This window comes from Cherax quadricarinatus, chromosome 2, assembly GCF_038502225.1.
Source record: "Cherax quadricarinatus isolate ZL_2023a chromosome 2, ASM3850222v1, whole genome shotgun sequence".
NCBI lineage: Eukaryota > Metazoa > Arthropoda > Malacostraca > Decapoda > Parastacidae > Cherax > Cherax quadricarinatus.
The window spans coordinates 52,824,273-52,839,184 of NC_091293.1; the positions used below are offsets into that span (position 1 = coordinate 52,824,273).

Genomic DNA, 14,912 nt, shown 5'->3' on the forward strand with positions numbered 1-14,912 from the left:
GCCCCAGAGTATTTAAACAACAAAAAGTATGCAAGGACAGGTTGGGAGTTCTGGCATTTTGGAACAAATTACCACAAAACCATGTATTTTGGGGTTTGAGTTACAATACTTTTGAAGTATGATACATCTGAAATGGATTAATATCGTAACTCATGGGACCTCAGTGTTGGGTTTTTATTGGATATCAAAACATTGTAAAAATTTTGTGTTGAAAGAAGGATAGTAAAGTGCACATTGTGAAATGAAGAACATTTTATTAATATTTGTTCAGTGTATTCAAACTGTCATTTCAAAATCAAATAAAAATAGAAATTTACAAACTTGAAATATACCATATTTATTCATTAAAAATATAAATAGTATATATAGAGAAAGCCGCTGCTTTACAGCACTTCGCTTTATGGGATTTTGCTAATGCAACAGTTTTCAATTATACTCATTCTTCATTTATTCAGACATCCCACCATAAATATATTCACCACCCACTATAAGCTAAAGGTGAAAATATTTTAAGGTAAGTAGTGTATGTACTATATAGGCATTTTTTAGGCCTAGCTTTACTGATAGTGTAAACATGTTATCAGGCTTTTATATGGATTTGAAAGTGGAAAAAAGTCTATGTTTCACTTTACAGCGATTTTCACTACATAGCAGTAGCCCAGAATATAACTTGCTGTAATAAGTTGGGCCCTCCTGTAAATACTTTCTTGGAGTAAGCAATAAGGCAGCAATGAGGCTTAGGCTACCATCCAGATCCTTTTTTATCAAGTTCAAAATTTCTATAATAGATATTAATAGTTTTTCTGAATTTAATAATATTCTGAATAACATTTTTCAGTGTCCATTGATCTTTATGTAATGAGTGATAAAGAGTGAAGGGCCCTTGCTTGGTACGCTGCAGTTCACACACGTGAGCACAGCTTCCAACAGCTGTATGGAAGAAAATAAACATTTGACAGACAACTTTTCATTACTTAATTTCTTAATGTTCAGTGATTAAATACAATCATAAATACAGTAATTTGGTTTACAACAATGTTGTATGTACACTACTAACTCTGCACCTATTATAAGAAATGCTTTGTCACATATCCAGACATGCAAGGTAATAAAATATCCAATCACATAATCAGTTTTTTTTAACAGTAAAGTTGTTACATTGTTTTCCTTTGTACTATTATAAAGCACAGCATTATCTTTTTTAAAATCTTTTGGAAAATTATATTAATATTTGAAATTTATGTTCTGCTACATTGTTACTGCAATGGAGTCAGATATTAATACAGAATTATCATACTGATATACAGACTGCACTCTCAAACTTCAAAAGAATTTCTAGTAACACAGGACGAAGGGTAAAAAAAAATCACAATGTCTGATCATGTTTTCATGTGATTTGACTGCCAATTTCAGGTGGTTCGACACAGAACCAGAGTTCTTAACGTAAGTCATGTCCATTTTTAGAATTTTGGATTTTTTTATTTCCTTGGTCAAGCATGGTACTGATGATGCATTTTTGGAATGGGGCTTTGCTTTCTTTTCAAGACAATGATTTTTTGATGGGCTTCAGATCAGGAAAATTTTGTAGTTACTGAATAACACTGATATTGTTTTCTTCCAACCATTTTTTGACCTGTCATTGTCTTGGATAGTGTGTCATAAATCTTATGTAACATGATATATTGATATATGTACCTATATATTAGAATGGCTAGTTGGACATTTATTGGATAAATGTATAAATAATGTCAACCTATTCATGACTGCATATTAGAATGGCTAGTTGGACATTTATTGGACAATGACATCAATTGTTTACTTTTGAACATCGGCAAAAATCCAACACTTCCCCTACTTTGAGCTCTATTTCAAGGTTCTTTTCATAGTAAAACCAATCAAAATTACCTCTATTTCTATAATGTGTTTTCCATTCTTTCAAATAAGACCAAGAAAATGAGAATACAACCATAAATACTATACAAAAATACACCACAAATTCGGCGCCTTAATCCAAAAACACGGTCATTTTTTTTTCTCATTATGCACTGCGTGCTGCAGGATTTGTTTTTATATGGTACACACTGACCACAGAGACCCATTCTCTCGCATGTGGGCCTACCAGGTTTTTCCTGCTTGATTTGAAGCCGCTAGAATTTTTTAGTATATACATGTATACGTCAAACACGGTGGCTCGTAAGACGTATATATACGACCAAAACAGTCAAAGGGTTAAAATATGTCATTACGTATGTTAGGAACTGTGGCAGCGGCAGAGTTTGTTTGGAGACAGGACAAGATAGTCCTTCAATATGACACTAATATCAACTCTATGGCTTATTTATCTATCACAATTGATCTAATATGACATAATAAGCAATATTAATAACATAGAAACATGACATATACTCCAAAATGAATAAAATATGTCATTACATATGTCACCAGTGGTGTTTTGTTGCTGTTGTTGGGTGTATACGGGCCACTGAGAGCATAAGCAATACCTCCAACATCAATGGAGGAGTTAGGTTCGTGCTGTCCTTTTTCTATCGACTAATCGCTTAACTTACTTGCTACACTGTTAATGCTACACTTTATCGCTGGCTGGCGCTATAGCCTTTATCGCCTCGTGCTGCTTTAGTATTGTACATATCGTAGAATCACTGAATCACTGAAGAAGGCACATTCTCCCCTCTCTCTTCCTCCTCCACTTTGGTGCTCTACTACGAGTTCTTTCTTGATTTTAATAGTCTTTCTCAGTAAAATCTCTTACTGAGAAAATGTTTCATCCACCAGGGATGTTATCATTTCTCACATAAACAAGCAAACAAAGCATTTATATAGCAAAGAACGTGTGAGACAAGACGTAAAGCTAGGCAAGTAATGCCACCTGTTGTAATGTGCCCAGTTAAGTGTTATCATCAAATGCTTTACAATTAGGATGGGCCAGCAGGTCAACTGCAGTATTCCTCCACATAGTTTTATGTAAAAATGATCCTGGTGTTAGTTGCAGCAATCAAAGAAGAGCCCAAGCACAGCCTATTATGCCTGTTTGCTTCTGAGAACTAGTGTGACACTGAAGAAGTTAATTAGATGATTTTCTGTGTAGCAGTGAATAGTACAAGTGTTGTTTATATCCCTCTAGTAGATATTTCTGTGTTCATTAATCCTCATTTTTAGGTCCCTAGAGGTTTCACTGACATTAAATTTATCACACAGTATTATGAAGACGACAACAACGGTGTCAATATTTTTTTTTTCAACGAACCGGCCGAATCCCAATGAGGCAGGGTGACCTAAAAAGAAAAACCAATGTTTAAATTTAAAAGAAAAAAGAAAGTCTTTCTTTTTAAATTAGTAATTTATACAGGAGAAGGGATTACTAGCTCTTTGCTTCTTTGCATTTTAGTTGCCTCTTACAACATGCATGGCTTAAGGAGGAAGAATTCTTTTTCACTTCCCCATGGAGAAAAGATGAAATAAAGAACAAGAAGAACTATTAAAAAAATAGAAGAAAACCCAGATGGGTGTGTAAATATATATGTGTGTACAAGCATGTGTAGTGTGACCTAAGTAGAAGTAGCAAGATATACTTGTTATGCTGCATGTTTATGAGACAGAAAAAAGACACCAGCAATCCCAACATCATGAAAAACAATTACAGGTTTCTGTTTCACACTCACTTGGCAGGACAGCAATACATCCCTGGGTGGTTGCTGTCTACCAACCTACTACCTAGGTGTCCTTAGTTATGGTTACATAATATACCATTTGGAAGTTGTGATAAGTTTTACATTTGTGAAACCTCTACGGGACCTAATGAGTACAGAAATGCCTGCTAGAGATAATACAAATGCTCGTACTTTTTTTTTCTTCTTGAAAAAAAAAAAAAAACACATAGGGAGACAAGACAGGCAACATAGGCTGTGACTGTAATCTGCTCCAAGAGCCCCAACTGAAACCATCACTCATTCATCAGTATAATTCTTAATTTCATAAACAGAGGGCAAAAATTTATTTCTCACCAGACATGATACTGCTACTACATAAAACTATATATAGGAGCAAAGCAGTCACCTTACAATTCAATCCTAATTTTAAAGCATTTGATGATTCCACTTCTACTGAGTCAGATTACAACAGGTGACATAACCTGCCCAGCTCTACATTTCACCTCACACCGTCTCTGCTTTACACATGCCCTGTTTCTATGTCTCTGTAAGGGTTGATAAAGCCCTTGAAAGCTGAAATGTTTTCTTAATAAAATGCTATAAACCAGACAGTCTTATCATGAATACTGTACTATATATGATAAATATTTAGCAGTGTGTTATACACACATGGCAAAGCTATATTGTTATAAAGTAATACTAATGCCACTCCTGCATATCAAGCACTTTTATTAAGGACCTTATACAATTACATACCTAAGCCAAGATCATTAATCAGGCTTCGAACATAGAAACCTGGACCTGTGTCGACGGATACAGTAAAATAAGGAGGTTCAAAACTTTTTAACTTCAGCTCATAACAGTGCACCAGTCGAGGTTCAATAGTGAAGTTTACTCCTTTCCTGAAAAAAAGTTAAAAGAATATAAGAAATTCAAGATATAACTTTATGCAGTACAGGTACAACACTAATTTTCCAGCAACAGATGGTCTGGCACTTCTTTTAGTCTAGACAAAATTACAAGACTAGATATTTTTTACCAGACTAGTTTACTGGGCAGTCACAGATGGCATGTGTAGTCTGCATTCACTCATACTGTTTACACTGCAGTTGATGGTAGTGATTGCTTGCTTTTGTCCGAGTCTTAACATATTTTGATAACTAAACCCATGGTTAGAATTAATAGCTATACTAGTAACCTGTCAATAGCTACGGAGATTGACAAGTTAACCAAGTTGTCAGTGAAATAATCAAAGGGCTAGAGCAGCGTTCCTTTGCAAAAGAATAGCCAATGAACGGCAATGTACATATGGTACATTGGTTAATGTACATATCATATCATTCAAGCAAAGTTGTTTGAGCTTTGATGAAATATTTAAAAAGTTAACCAAGAAGAATGTGTGTCATAAAAGTAGGCCTTTATCTGAAAATCCTGAGGCTTCAACTTCAAGTACTCCAGATGTTCTCCCTGTAACATCACAAATACATAATGAAAGTCAACTATGAAATTGACAGTAATTTGGACAACCCTCAATTTTCAGACCTTTATGATTAGCTTTATAGTCCCAGTAAAATTCCAAAATTCACCACACTGGAAGTAGTAATACTGCAAAATTCTTTGTAAGTACAGTAATTAATAAACCTGTTCCAGTTACACTAATGTTTAAGTTTCTATCAGACCATGGTGGGTCAGAGGTGTACTGTTGAATTATTATTTTGCAACCTCTGTTGATCTGGCAAAACTGATATTCCAGCTAAATCTAGAAACCAAGATTACCAGAAAATTGGTGTTAAAATAATAATAATAATAATATAATAGCTATTTCTACAAGTACATGTACAAGGTAAACTGGCCTAGCTGACATCAATGACATACACGTACTACTACACAGAAAGCCCCTTGTTATGCAGAGCATTTCGGGCAAATTAGGTTAGTTTTGTCCAAGGATGTAACCCACACCAGTCAATTAACACCCAGGTACCCATTATTACTCATGGGTGAACATGGACAACCAGTATAAGGAAATATGCCCAATGTTTCTACCCTTGCCGGGAATCAAGTCCAGACCCTCACCATGTGAAGTGAGAGCTTTTGCCACTAAGCCATGGGCCACCATACCTATAGTTTAAAGAAAAAAATTAAGAGTACATACTGTACATGAAATCCTAGATACAGATTTATACCTAACTGATTACAGCATAAGGTTCACTTTAACTGTTGGTGCTTTGAGCCCAGGAGTTACTCTTCAGTGTGTGAACGTAGGCTACAATCTTATGGAAGTCTGATATCAAAAGGCTAACAACAGTGATGGTAAAATAACAAAAGTATGCAGTAAATAGAGTTTTTTAAAAGGGTTAATGTACATATCATTTAACTTCAGAAAGACAAGCTAATCATATAACAATTTCATAATTCTCAACATTTGAGTTTGAAAAGAGGCACAGTTTTACGTGCAGGAGCAAAGCAAACAAACGATGGCTATAACTTTTACAATTTTTCCCCTATAATTTTTACAGTCTCTTTTGTCCCCCTTCACTTTATATAAAGGAACTATACATGCTCTCTGCCAATCCCTAGGTACCTTCCTCTCTTCCATACATTTATTAAACAAAAATACCAACCACTCCAACACTATATCCCCCCTGCTTTTAACATTTCTGTCAGAATGATAACAAATTCCCACTACAAGCAGCACACTCCACCAATATTCAAAACTCTAAACCTACTCACTGTACAAAACATCCGTACTTATTATTGTACCCACTACATACATAGAACACTTAACTCGGATATAAACCCTCCCCTCAAACGTCTCCTTACCAACCTCAACAGAACACATGACCAAAACACAAGGCACAGATCATTCTTTGATTTTCCTCATGTCTGTCTCACACTATGCAAAAACTCCATGCACATAAAAGGCCCAAAAATCTGGAATTCATTACCTGTGAATATAAAAGAAACAGTCTGTTTATAAATTCAAGTCTCTTCTTAAAAATCACTTACTCACCCACAACTAAATAAATACTGAATAATTGTATCTCATAAATGTTTAGCCTGTGACCCTATCAAACTTTTTTTTTTTTTATTACATTACCTAACAGAATACTCCATTCTATTGAATGCACAGCACCTCAGCAAATGAAATACTCATTTGTGCTTAATTGTTATTTGTTTACTATAATTTTTACCACTCAATATATCATTGCTTAGTTAATCTTAAGTTAATTTTAAGCCTGCCCATAATGCTCTGCATACAAGGAGCTTTTGGCATGTTACACTTAACCACTGTATTTCTTTGCACATCTATGTATCAGGTCCAAATTAATAATAAATAAATAAATAAATAAATGATCTCGTGTTAAAAGCGGGGGGGTAGTGTTGGAGTGATTGTTATTTTTGTTTAATAAATGTATGGAAGAGGGGAAGGTACCAAAAGATTGGCAGAGAGCATGTATAGTTCCTTTATATAAAGGGAAGGGAGACAAACAAGATTGTAAAAATTATAGGGGAATAAGTTTATCCATGGGGAAGTGGAATAAGAATCTTTCCTCCGTAAGCCATGCGTGTTGTAAAAGTCAACTAAAATGCTGGGAACAATGGGCTGGTAACCCCCTTTTCCTGTAATAATTACTAAAAAGAATAAGAAGAAGAAAATTGTCAAAGTGGGAAGTCTGAATGTGCGTGGATGTTGTGCAAATGATAAGAAAGAGATGATTGTGGATGTTATGAATGAGAAGAAGCTGGATGTCCTGGCTTTAAGTGAAACAAGGCTGAAGGGGGTGGGAGAGTTTCAGTGGAGAGGAATAAATGGGATCAGGCCAAGGGTTTCAAATAGAGCTAAAGAAGTAGCAAAAATGTTGAAAGATATGTTATGGCAGGAAAAGAGGGACTACAAATGTATTAATTCAAGGATTATGTAGAGTAAAATAAAGGTTGGATGTGAAAAATGGGTTATAGTAAGCATATATGCACCTGGAGAAGAGAGAAGCGTAGAGGAGAGAGAGAGATTTTGGGAAATGTTGAGTGAATGCATGGGGAGTTTTGAACCAAGTATGAGAGTAATGGTGGTTGGAGATTTCAATGCTAAAGTGGGCAAAAATGTTGTGGAGGGAGTAGTAGGTAAATTTGGGGTGCCAGGGGTAAATGAAAATGGGGAGCCTTTAATTGAACTATGTGTAGAAAGAGGTTTGGTAATAAGTAATACATGTACATATTTTATGAAGAAGAGGATAAATAAATATACAAGGTATGATATAGCATGTAATGAAAGTAGTTTGTTAGATTATGCATTGGTGGATAAAAGGCTGATGGGTAGGCTTCAGGATGTACACGTTTATAGAGGGGCAACTGATATATCGGATCATTATTTAGTTGTAGCTACGGTTAGAGTAAGAGGTAGATGGGAAAAGAGGAAAATGGCAACAACAAGCAAGAGGGAGGTGAAAGTGTAAAAACTAAGGGAGGAGGAAGTTCGGGTGAGATATAAGCAACTATTGGCAGAAAGGTGGGCTGGTGCAAGTATGAGTAGTGGGGGGTTGAAGAGGGTTGGCATAGTTTTAAAAATGCAGTATTAGAATGTGGGGCAGAAGTTTGTGGTTATAGGAGGGTGGGGGCAGGAGGAATGAGGAGTGATTGGTGGAATGATGAAGTAAAGGGTGTGATAAAAGAGAAAAAGTTAGCTTATGAGAGGTTTTTACAAACCAGAAGTGTTATAAGAAGAGTAGAGTACATGGAGAGTAAAAGAAAGGTGAAGAGAGTGGTGAGAGAATGCAAAAGGAGAGCAGATGATAGAGTGGGAGAGGCACTGTCAAGAAATTTTAATGAAAATAAGAAAGCCTAGAGAACGAATGAATTTGTCAGTTAAAAACAGAGTAGGGGAGTTAGTAGATGGGGAGATGGAGGTTTTGGGTAGATGGTGAGAATATTTTGAGGAACTTTTAAATGTCGACGAAGAAAGGGAAGCGGTAATTTCATGCACTGGCCAGGGAGGTATACCATCTTTTAGGAGTGAAGAAGAACAGGATGTGAGTGTGGGGGAGGTGCATGAGGCATTACATAGAATGAAATGGGGTAAAGCAGCTGGAACTGATGGGATCATGACAGAAATATTAAAAGCAGTGTTGGAGTGGTTGGTATTTTTGTTTAATAAATGTATTAAAGAGGGGAAGGTAACTAGGGATTGGCAGAGAGCATGTATAGTCCCTTTATATAAAGGGAAGGGGGACAAAAGAGATTGTAAAAATTATAGAGGAATAAGTTTACTGAGTATACCAGGAAAAGTGTACAGTAGGGTTATAATTGAAAGAATTAGAGGTAAGACAGAATGTAGGATTGCGGATGAGCAAGGAGGTTTCAGAGTGGGTAGGGGATGTGGAGATCAAGTGTTTACATTGATGCATATATGTGAACAGTATTTAGATAAAGGTAGGGAAGTTTTTATTGCATTTATGGATTTAGAAAAGGCATATGATAGAGTGGATAGGGGAACAATGTGGCAGATGTTGCAAGCATATGGAATAGGTGGTAAGTTACTAAATGCTGTAAAGAGTTTTTATGAGGATAGTGAGGCTCAGGTTAGGGTGTGTAGAAGAGAGGGAGACTACTTCCCAGTAAAAGTAGGTCTTAGACAGGGATGTGTAATGTCACCATGGTTGTTTAATATATTTATAGATGGGATTGTAAAAGAAGTAAATGCTAGGGTATTCAGGAGAGGGGTGGGATTAAATTATGGGAAATCAAATACAAAATGGGAATTGACACGGTTGCTTTTTGCTGATGATACTGTGCTCATGGGAGATTCTAAAGAAAAATTGCAAAGGTTAGTGGATGAGTTTGGGAGTGTGTGTGTAAAGGTAGAAAGTTGAAAGTGAACATAGAAAAGAGTAAGGTGGTGAGGGTATCAAATGATTTAGATAAAGAAAAATTGGATATCAAATTGGGGAAGAGGAGTATGGAAGAAGTAAATTTTTCAGATACTTGGGAGTTGACGTGTCGGGGGATGGATTTATGAAGGATGAGGTTAATCATAGAATTGATGAGGGAAAAAAGGTGAGTGGTGCGTTGAGGTATATGTGGAGACAAAAAAACGTTATCTATGGAGGCAAAGAAAGGAATGTATGAAAGTATAGTAGTACCAACACTCTTGTATGGGTGTGAAGCTTGGGTTGTGAATGCAGCAGCGAGGAGGTGGTTGGAGGCAGTGGAGATGTCCTGTCTAAGGGCAATGTGTGGTGTAAATATTATGCAGAAAATTCGGAGTGTGGAAATTAGGAGAAGGTGTGGAGTTAATAAAAGTATTAGTCAGAGGGCTGAAGAGGGGTTGTTGAGGTGGTTTGGTCATTTAGAGAGAATGGATCAAAGTAGAATGACATGGAGAGCGTATAAATCTGTAGGGGAAGGAAGGCGGGGTAGGGGTCGTCCTCGAAAAGGTTGGAGGGAGGAGGTAAAGGAGGTTTTGTGGGCGAGGGGTTTGGACTTCCAGCAAGTGTGCGTGAGCGTGTTAGATAGGAGTGAATGGAGATGAATGGTATTTGGGACCTGACGATCTGTTGAAGTGTGAGCAGGGTAATATTTAGTGAAGGGATTCAGGGAAATCGGTTATTTTTAAATAGCCGGATTTGAGTCCTGGAAATGGGAAGTACAATGCCTGCACTCTAAAGGGGGGATTTGGGATATTAGCAGTTTGGAGGGATATGTTGTGTATCTTTATACATATATGCTTCTAAGCTGTTGTGTTCTGAGCACCCCTGCAAAAACAGTGATTATGTGTGAGTGAGGTGAAAGTGTTGAATGATAATGAAAGCATTTTCTTTTTGGGGATTTTCTTTCTTTTTTGGGTCACCCTGCCTCGGTGGGAGACAGCCGACTTGTTAAAAAAAAAAAAAAAAGTTTACCGAGTCCTAGGTAGTAGGTTGGTAGACAGCAACCTCCCAGGGAGATACTACCATCCTGCCCAGTGAGTGTAAAATGAAAGTCGGTAATTGTTTTACATGATGGTAGGATTGCTGGTGTCCTTTTTTCTGTCTCATAAACATGCAAGATTTCAGGTACGTCTTGCTACTTCTACTGTATACAACACAAACAGTTGTTTATTTCCCAGAAATTTGGCATAGAAAACATGGTTGTAAGTCGAATGGTCGTATGTCGAGCAGGTCGTAAGTCGGATGGTAGGTGTACTCACATTGCTAAATCTGAATATCTTCTTCCTTTACACTTTAAGGCAGAGTATGGAGGTGGAATCTGCTTTATTCTCCCTTGGAACTGACGTAATCTTTCCTGCAGAGCATCTTCAGTAACATGCTCTGGTAAAGTGAAAATTAAGTAATACTATACATAAAAAGGTATCAGCAATGTGGGTTAGTATGATTTTAAATTTTGATACATTTCCCATATACTGTATAGATTTGATAATAAATAACTCAGAAAGGTGACAGTAATATAGCTTATTAGGGTTTTATATTTTGAAACTTTCTGAAAAACAAGATGTTGGTGTCCTAACAGAATGAACTGTTGTTTTGGTTATTCACTACTGTATACACATGCTAACTCAAAGACTAAGAAAATTATATTCAAGGATCTATTTCTTTTCTCTGGTGGCTCCCTGTGCCAGTTCACTCCTCCTCTATGATAGAATAGTCCCTAACCACATTATATAAGATATGAAGTGCATCCATTTATAAGAACCCTGTATCCAAGCCTGAAATTTTTCTGAATACTGGTACTTCATAAAATACACATAAGCAAAGTACATGGAATACCAGTCATTAGCAACAAGGTCAAAAATGTATTCTCTCTCTTATAAGACATTTAAATATTTATTAATGTCCATATATAACCATTACAAATCACTTAAACATGTAAGGTAAATGCTCAATATAACACCTCGATTTAACAGTCTTTGGAAATATGAGACAAAATCTGCAGAGTCAATTGATTAATAAACAACAGACAAAGTACAATGGTTACAGAACTGTGTTATTGCTATGCCAACAAAAGAATTGCCTCTCTAGCCACCACAATGGTCATTTGGCCACCTGCTCCCTTATATTATTCTATTAACCGTCTAACTGTCCAAACGTAGATCTACGTTCGCTCGTGTAGTGCTCCGAACGTAGATCAATGTCTTTTTTACATTCTTTCTAAGGGAGAAAAATCAAGGTCGGAGCACTACACGTGCAAACACAGATCTACGTTTGGACAGTTTAAGGGTTAAACTGAAGGTGCACTGTGTTGCTTCTACCTTCACTCAGCTTTAAATTTCAATATAAACAACACAGGTCCAGAGCCATGAGGAATTTTGCCTAGGTAATAAGAGAATATAATACAGTGGACCCCCGCATAGCGAACTTAATCCGTGCAAGAGGGCTGGTCGTTATGCGAAATGTTCGCTATGCGAATTAATTTTCCCCATAAGAAATAATGGAAATAAAATTAATCCGTGCAAGACACCCAAAAGTATGAAAAAAAAATTTTTTTACCACAAAAAAATGTTAATTTTAGTACACACAAACTGAAAAAGGCATGCACAATTACATGACACTTACTTTTATTGAAGATCTGGTGATGATTGATGGGATGGGAGGAGGGGAGAGAGAGTGTTAGTGTTTAGAAGGGGAATCCCCTTCCATTAACACTTGAGGAGGCAAGTCCTTTTCCGGGGTTACTTCCCTTCTTCTTTTAATGCCACTAGGACCAGCTTCAGAGTCACTGGACTTCTTTCTGTCCATAGAGCTCTGTACCTCCCGTTCCTTTACGATTTGTCTAAAATGGGCCATAACATTGTCATTGAAATAGTCACCAGCACGCCTTGCAACAGCTGTGTCAGGGTGATTTTCATCCATAAAGGTTTGCAGTTCAACCCACTGTGCACACATTTCCTTAATTTTTGAAGTAGGCACAATGGATTCCACAACTGGCATAGGCTTCTCAGGGTTAGCCCCAAACCCTTCAAAATCTTTCTTAATTTCCATACTAATTCTCACCCTTTTTACCACAGGGTTGGCACTAGAAGCTTTCTTGGGGCCCATGGTCACTTATTTTCAACAAACAGAACCGAAAACACTGTAATAATACGAAATATTCCGAGTGTATGCTTGAATGTTACCGCGGAGGCTAGCTGGTAAACAATGGGACAAGCGGCACATGTGAGGCTGGCTGAGGCCGCACATTGGACGCGTCTCGGACGAAGTTCGCTGAGCGGGTTTTTGTCTACTATGCGGGGCAAAATTTTAGCGATCAAAGCGTTCGCTATGCGGAATGTTCGCTATGCAAGGCGTTCGCTATGCGGGGGTCCACTGTATATGGCATAGTGACCTACTAGATATAAGGAAACAAGTAGAGGTACTGACTTAAGTTAACTGGTTATAGTGACACCATTCTGATGACTTTCTCTGAACGACTTGGATCTATATTATTATTATGGGTGAGCACTAAACCCATAGGGATTATACAGTGCCTGTGGGGGAGGGGGGTTGGAAGGTATTCAGGCTCAATTCAGGGAACTGGAGCACAGATCCAATTCCCTAGATCAAAAGCCTCTCACCAGCATCAAGGAACCTCCCTTGAGGGGTCTGTGTGGAGTGTGCGCACAGTATTAAACAAATCCCGCCTCATGTAGTGCATGAGAAAGAAACAAGCCTCTGACTTTATATTTGGTTTAAAATAGTGAATTTGAGTTCTTTTCTAGGATGAATTTTATGATTTTATTATCTGTTTCTTGGCATCAATTGACAGAATGGAAGACAAAATACTGAAATAAAGTGGTACCTCGAGTTTCAAACACCTCCCAACTTGAACAGTTATGTAAATTATTTTTGTAAGTGCTTATGTAAGTGCATTTTTGGGGTCTGAAACGGACTAATCTAATTCACATTATTCCTTATGGGAACAAATTCGTTCAGTATCAGCACTCGAACAGCCTTCTGGAACGAATTAAGTTTGTAACTTGAGGTACCACTGTCAAGAAGAAGATCTTGGTTGGTTTTAGGGCCAGAATTAGCTTAGAAATAAAGCTCAAAGTAATGGAAATATTTGATTTTTTGACAATTTTCCTGAGGAAGGGTAAGGCCCCCAAGTCTGTTTTATTAGATTTTACTAGACCTGCTTTAATCATTCCTGGTTATATTTTATTATCAAAGACTTAGTGTAAAACTTCAGTTTTTTGTGTGATGATGGCTTTAAAATATAGGAGAGGCCTGAGGTCATGAGTAATTAACAGAGGATAGAATGCTTTATTGCTGGAATCTATATAGTGTTTAATATATATTTGCTAAATTTACAGCTAAACCCTTAAGAACCCCAATTACAGTTGGAACAGTCTACAGGTTACCTCATACAACCTTAAAACCTAATAATTAATAAGCAGTTGCATAGACATCACCTAATACTTGCTGGTGACTTCAACATAAACCTCAACCAAGTAGAAGACCCTCAAGTAGCAGATTTCACTAACAACATGAACAATTGTTTGCTTTTACCATCTATATCTAAGCCTACAAGAATTTCCGAGACAAGTGCTTCCTTAATTGACCATATCTGGACCAATATAGTAATAGCTCCTCTCAAAGCAGGGATAATCACAGATAACACTAATGACCACCACCCTACCTTTCTCATTACCAACTTATGTAATTTACCACATGACACTAGTAAGATCTCATTTTGTCTCTATGATGAGACATTATAAATAACTTCATTTCAGCATTAAGTGACAATAGCACAGAGTTTGCTGACATATGGGAAATTCATGAATGGCCATAAGATTTTCTACAAAAAACATAAAACTTCTAACCAAACCATACCACAGGTCGGGCTTGAACCCGAGGTTATAAAGTCGTAAAACTTCAGATGACTCTCTAACCGTGGGTTCAAGAACCATCTGTGGTATGGTTTGCTTGCAATCGTGTCATTATAATTTCGTGGGTCATAAAACTTCTACAATAGACATTGTCCTATTAAAAAAAACATAACAGCAAAGAGACTAAACAGTCCATGGTTATCAAATAGCATTCTTATGTCCATTGATAAAAAACATCAATATGGAAAACAGTTCAGATTATGTTTAATAACTAAGGAACAGACCAAGCAATATATGTCAGCACTTGCCAGTCTAATAAGGAAGTCTAAACAACTTTATTATGCGAGCAGGTTTAATGAAATAAAAGGGGATGTGAAACAGACCTGGAAAACTCTCTCCAAAATCCTCTGCTCTCAAAAACCTGCCAAAACCAGAGATATAGACTT

General features: G+C 36.9%; 1 protein-coding gene across 1 annotated transcript in view; it reads right to left on the reverse strand.

The window, feature by feature from the left end:
- Positions 1-234: 234 nt before the first annotated feature.
- The window catches only part of LOC128695434 (pseudouridylate synthase TRUB1), a 72,555-nt gene continuing 57,877 nt past the window's right edge, over positions 235-14,912 (reverse strand). The window contains exons 5-7 of the mRNA XM_070088271.1: positions 10,852-10,972; positions 4,425-4,570; positions 235-930 (exon numbers count right to left, since the gene is read on the reverse strand). Coding sequence (XP_069944372.1) covers positions 743-930; positions 4,425-4,570; positions 10,852-10,972 — 455 coding nt within the window. The 3' untranslated portion in view covers positions 235-742. The remainder of the gene's footprint in view (positions 931-4,424; positions 4,571-10,851; positions 10,973-14,912) is intronic.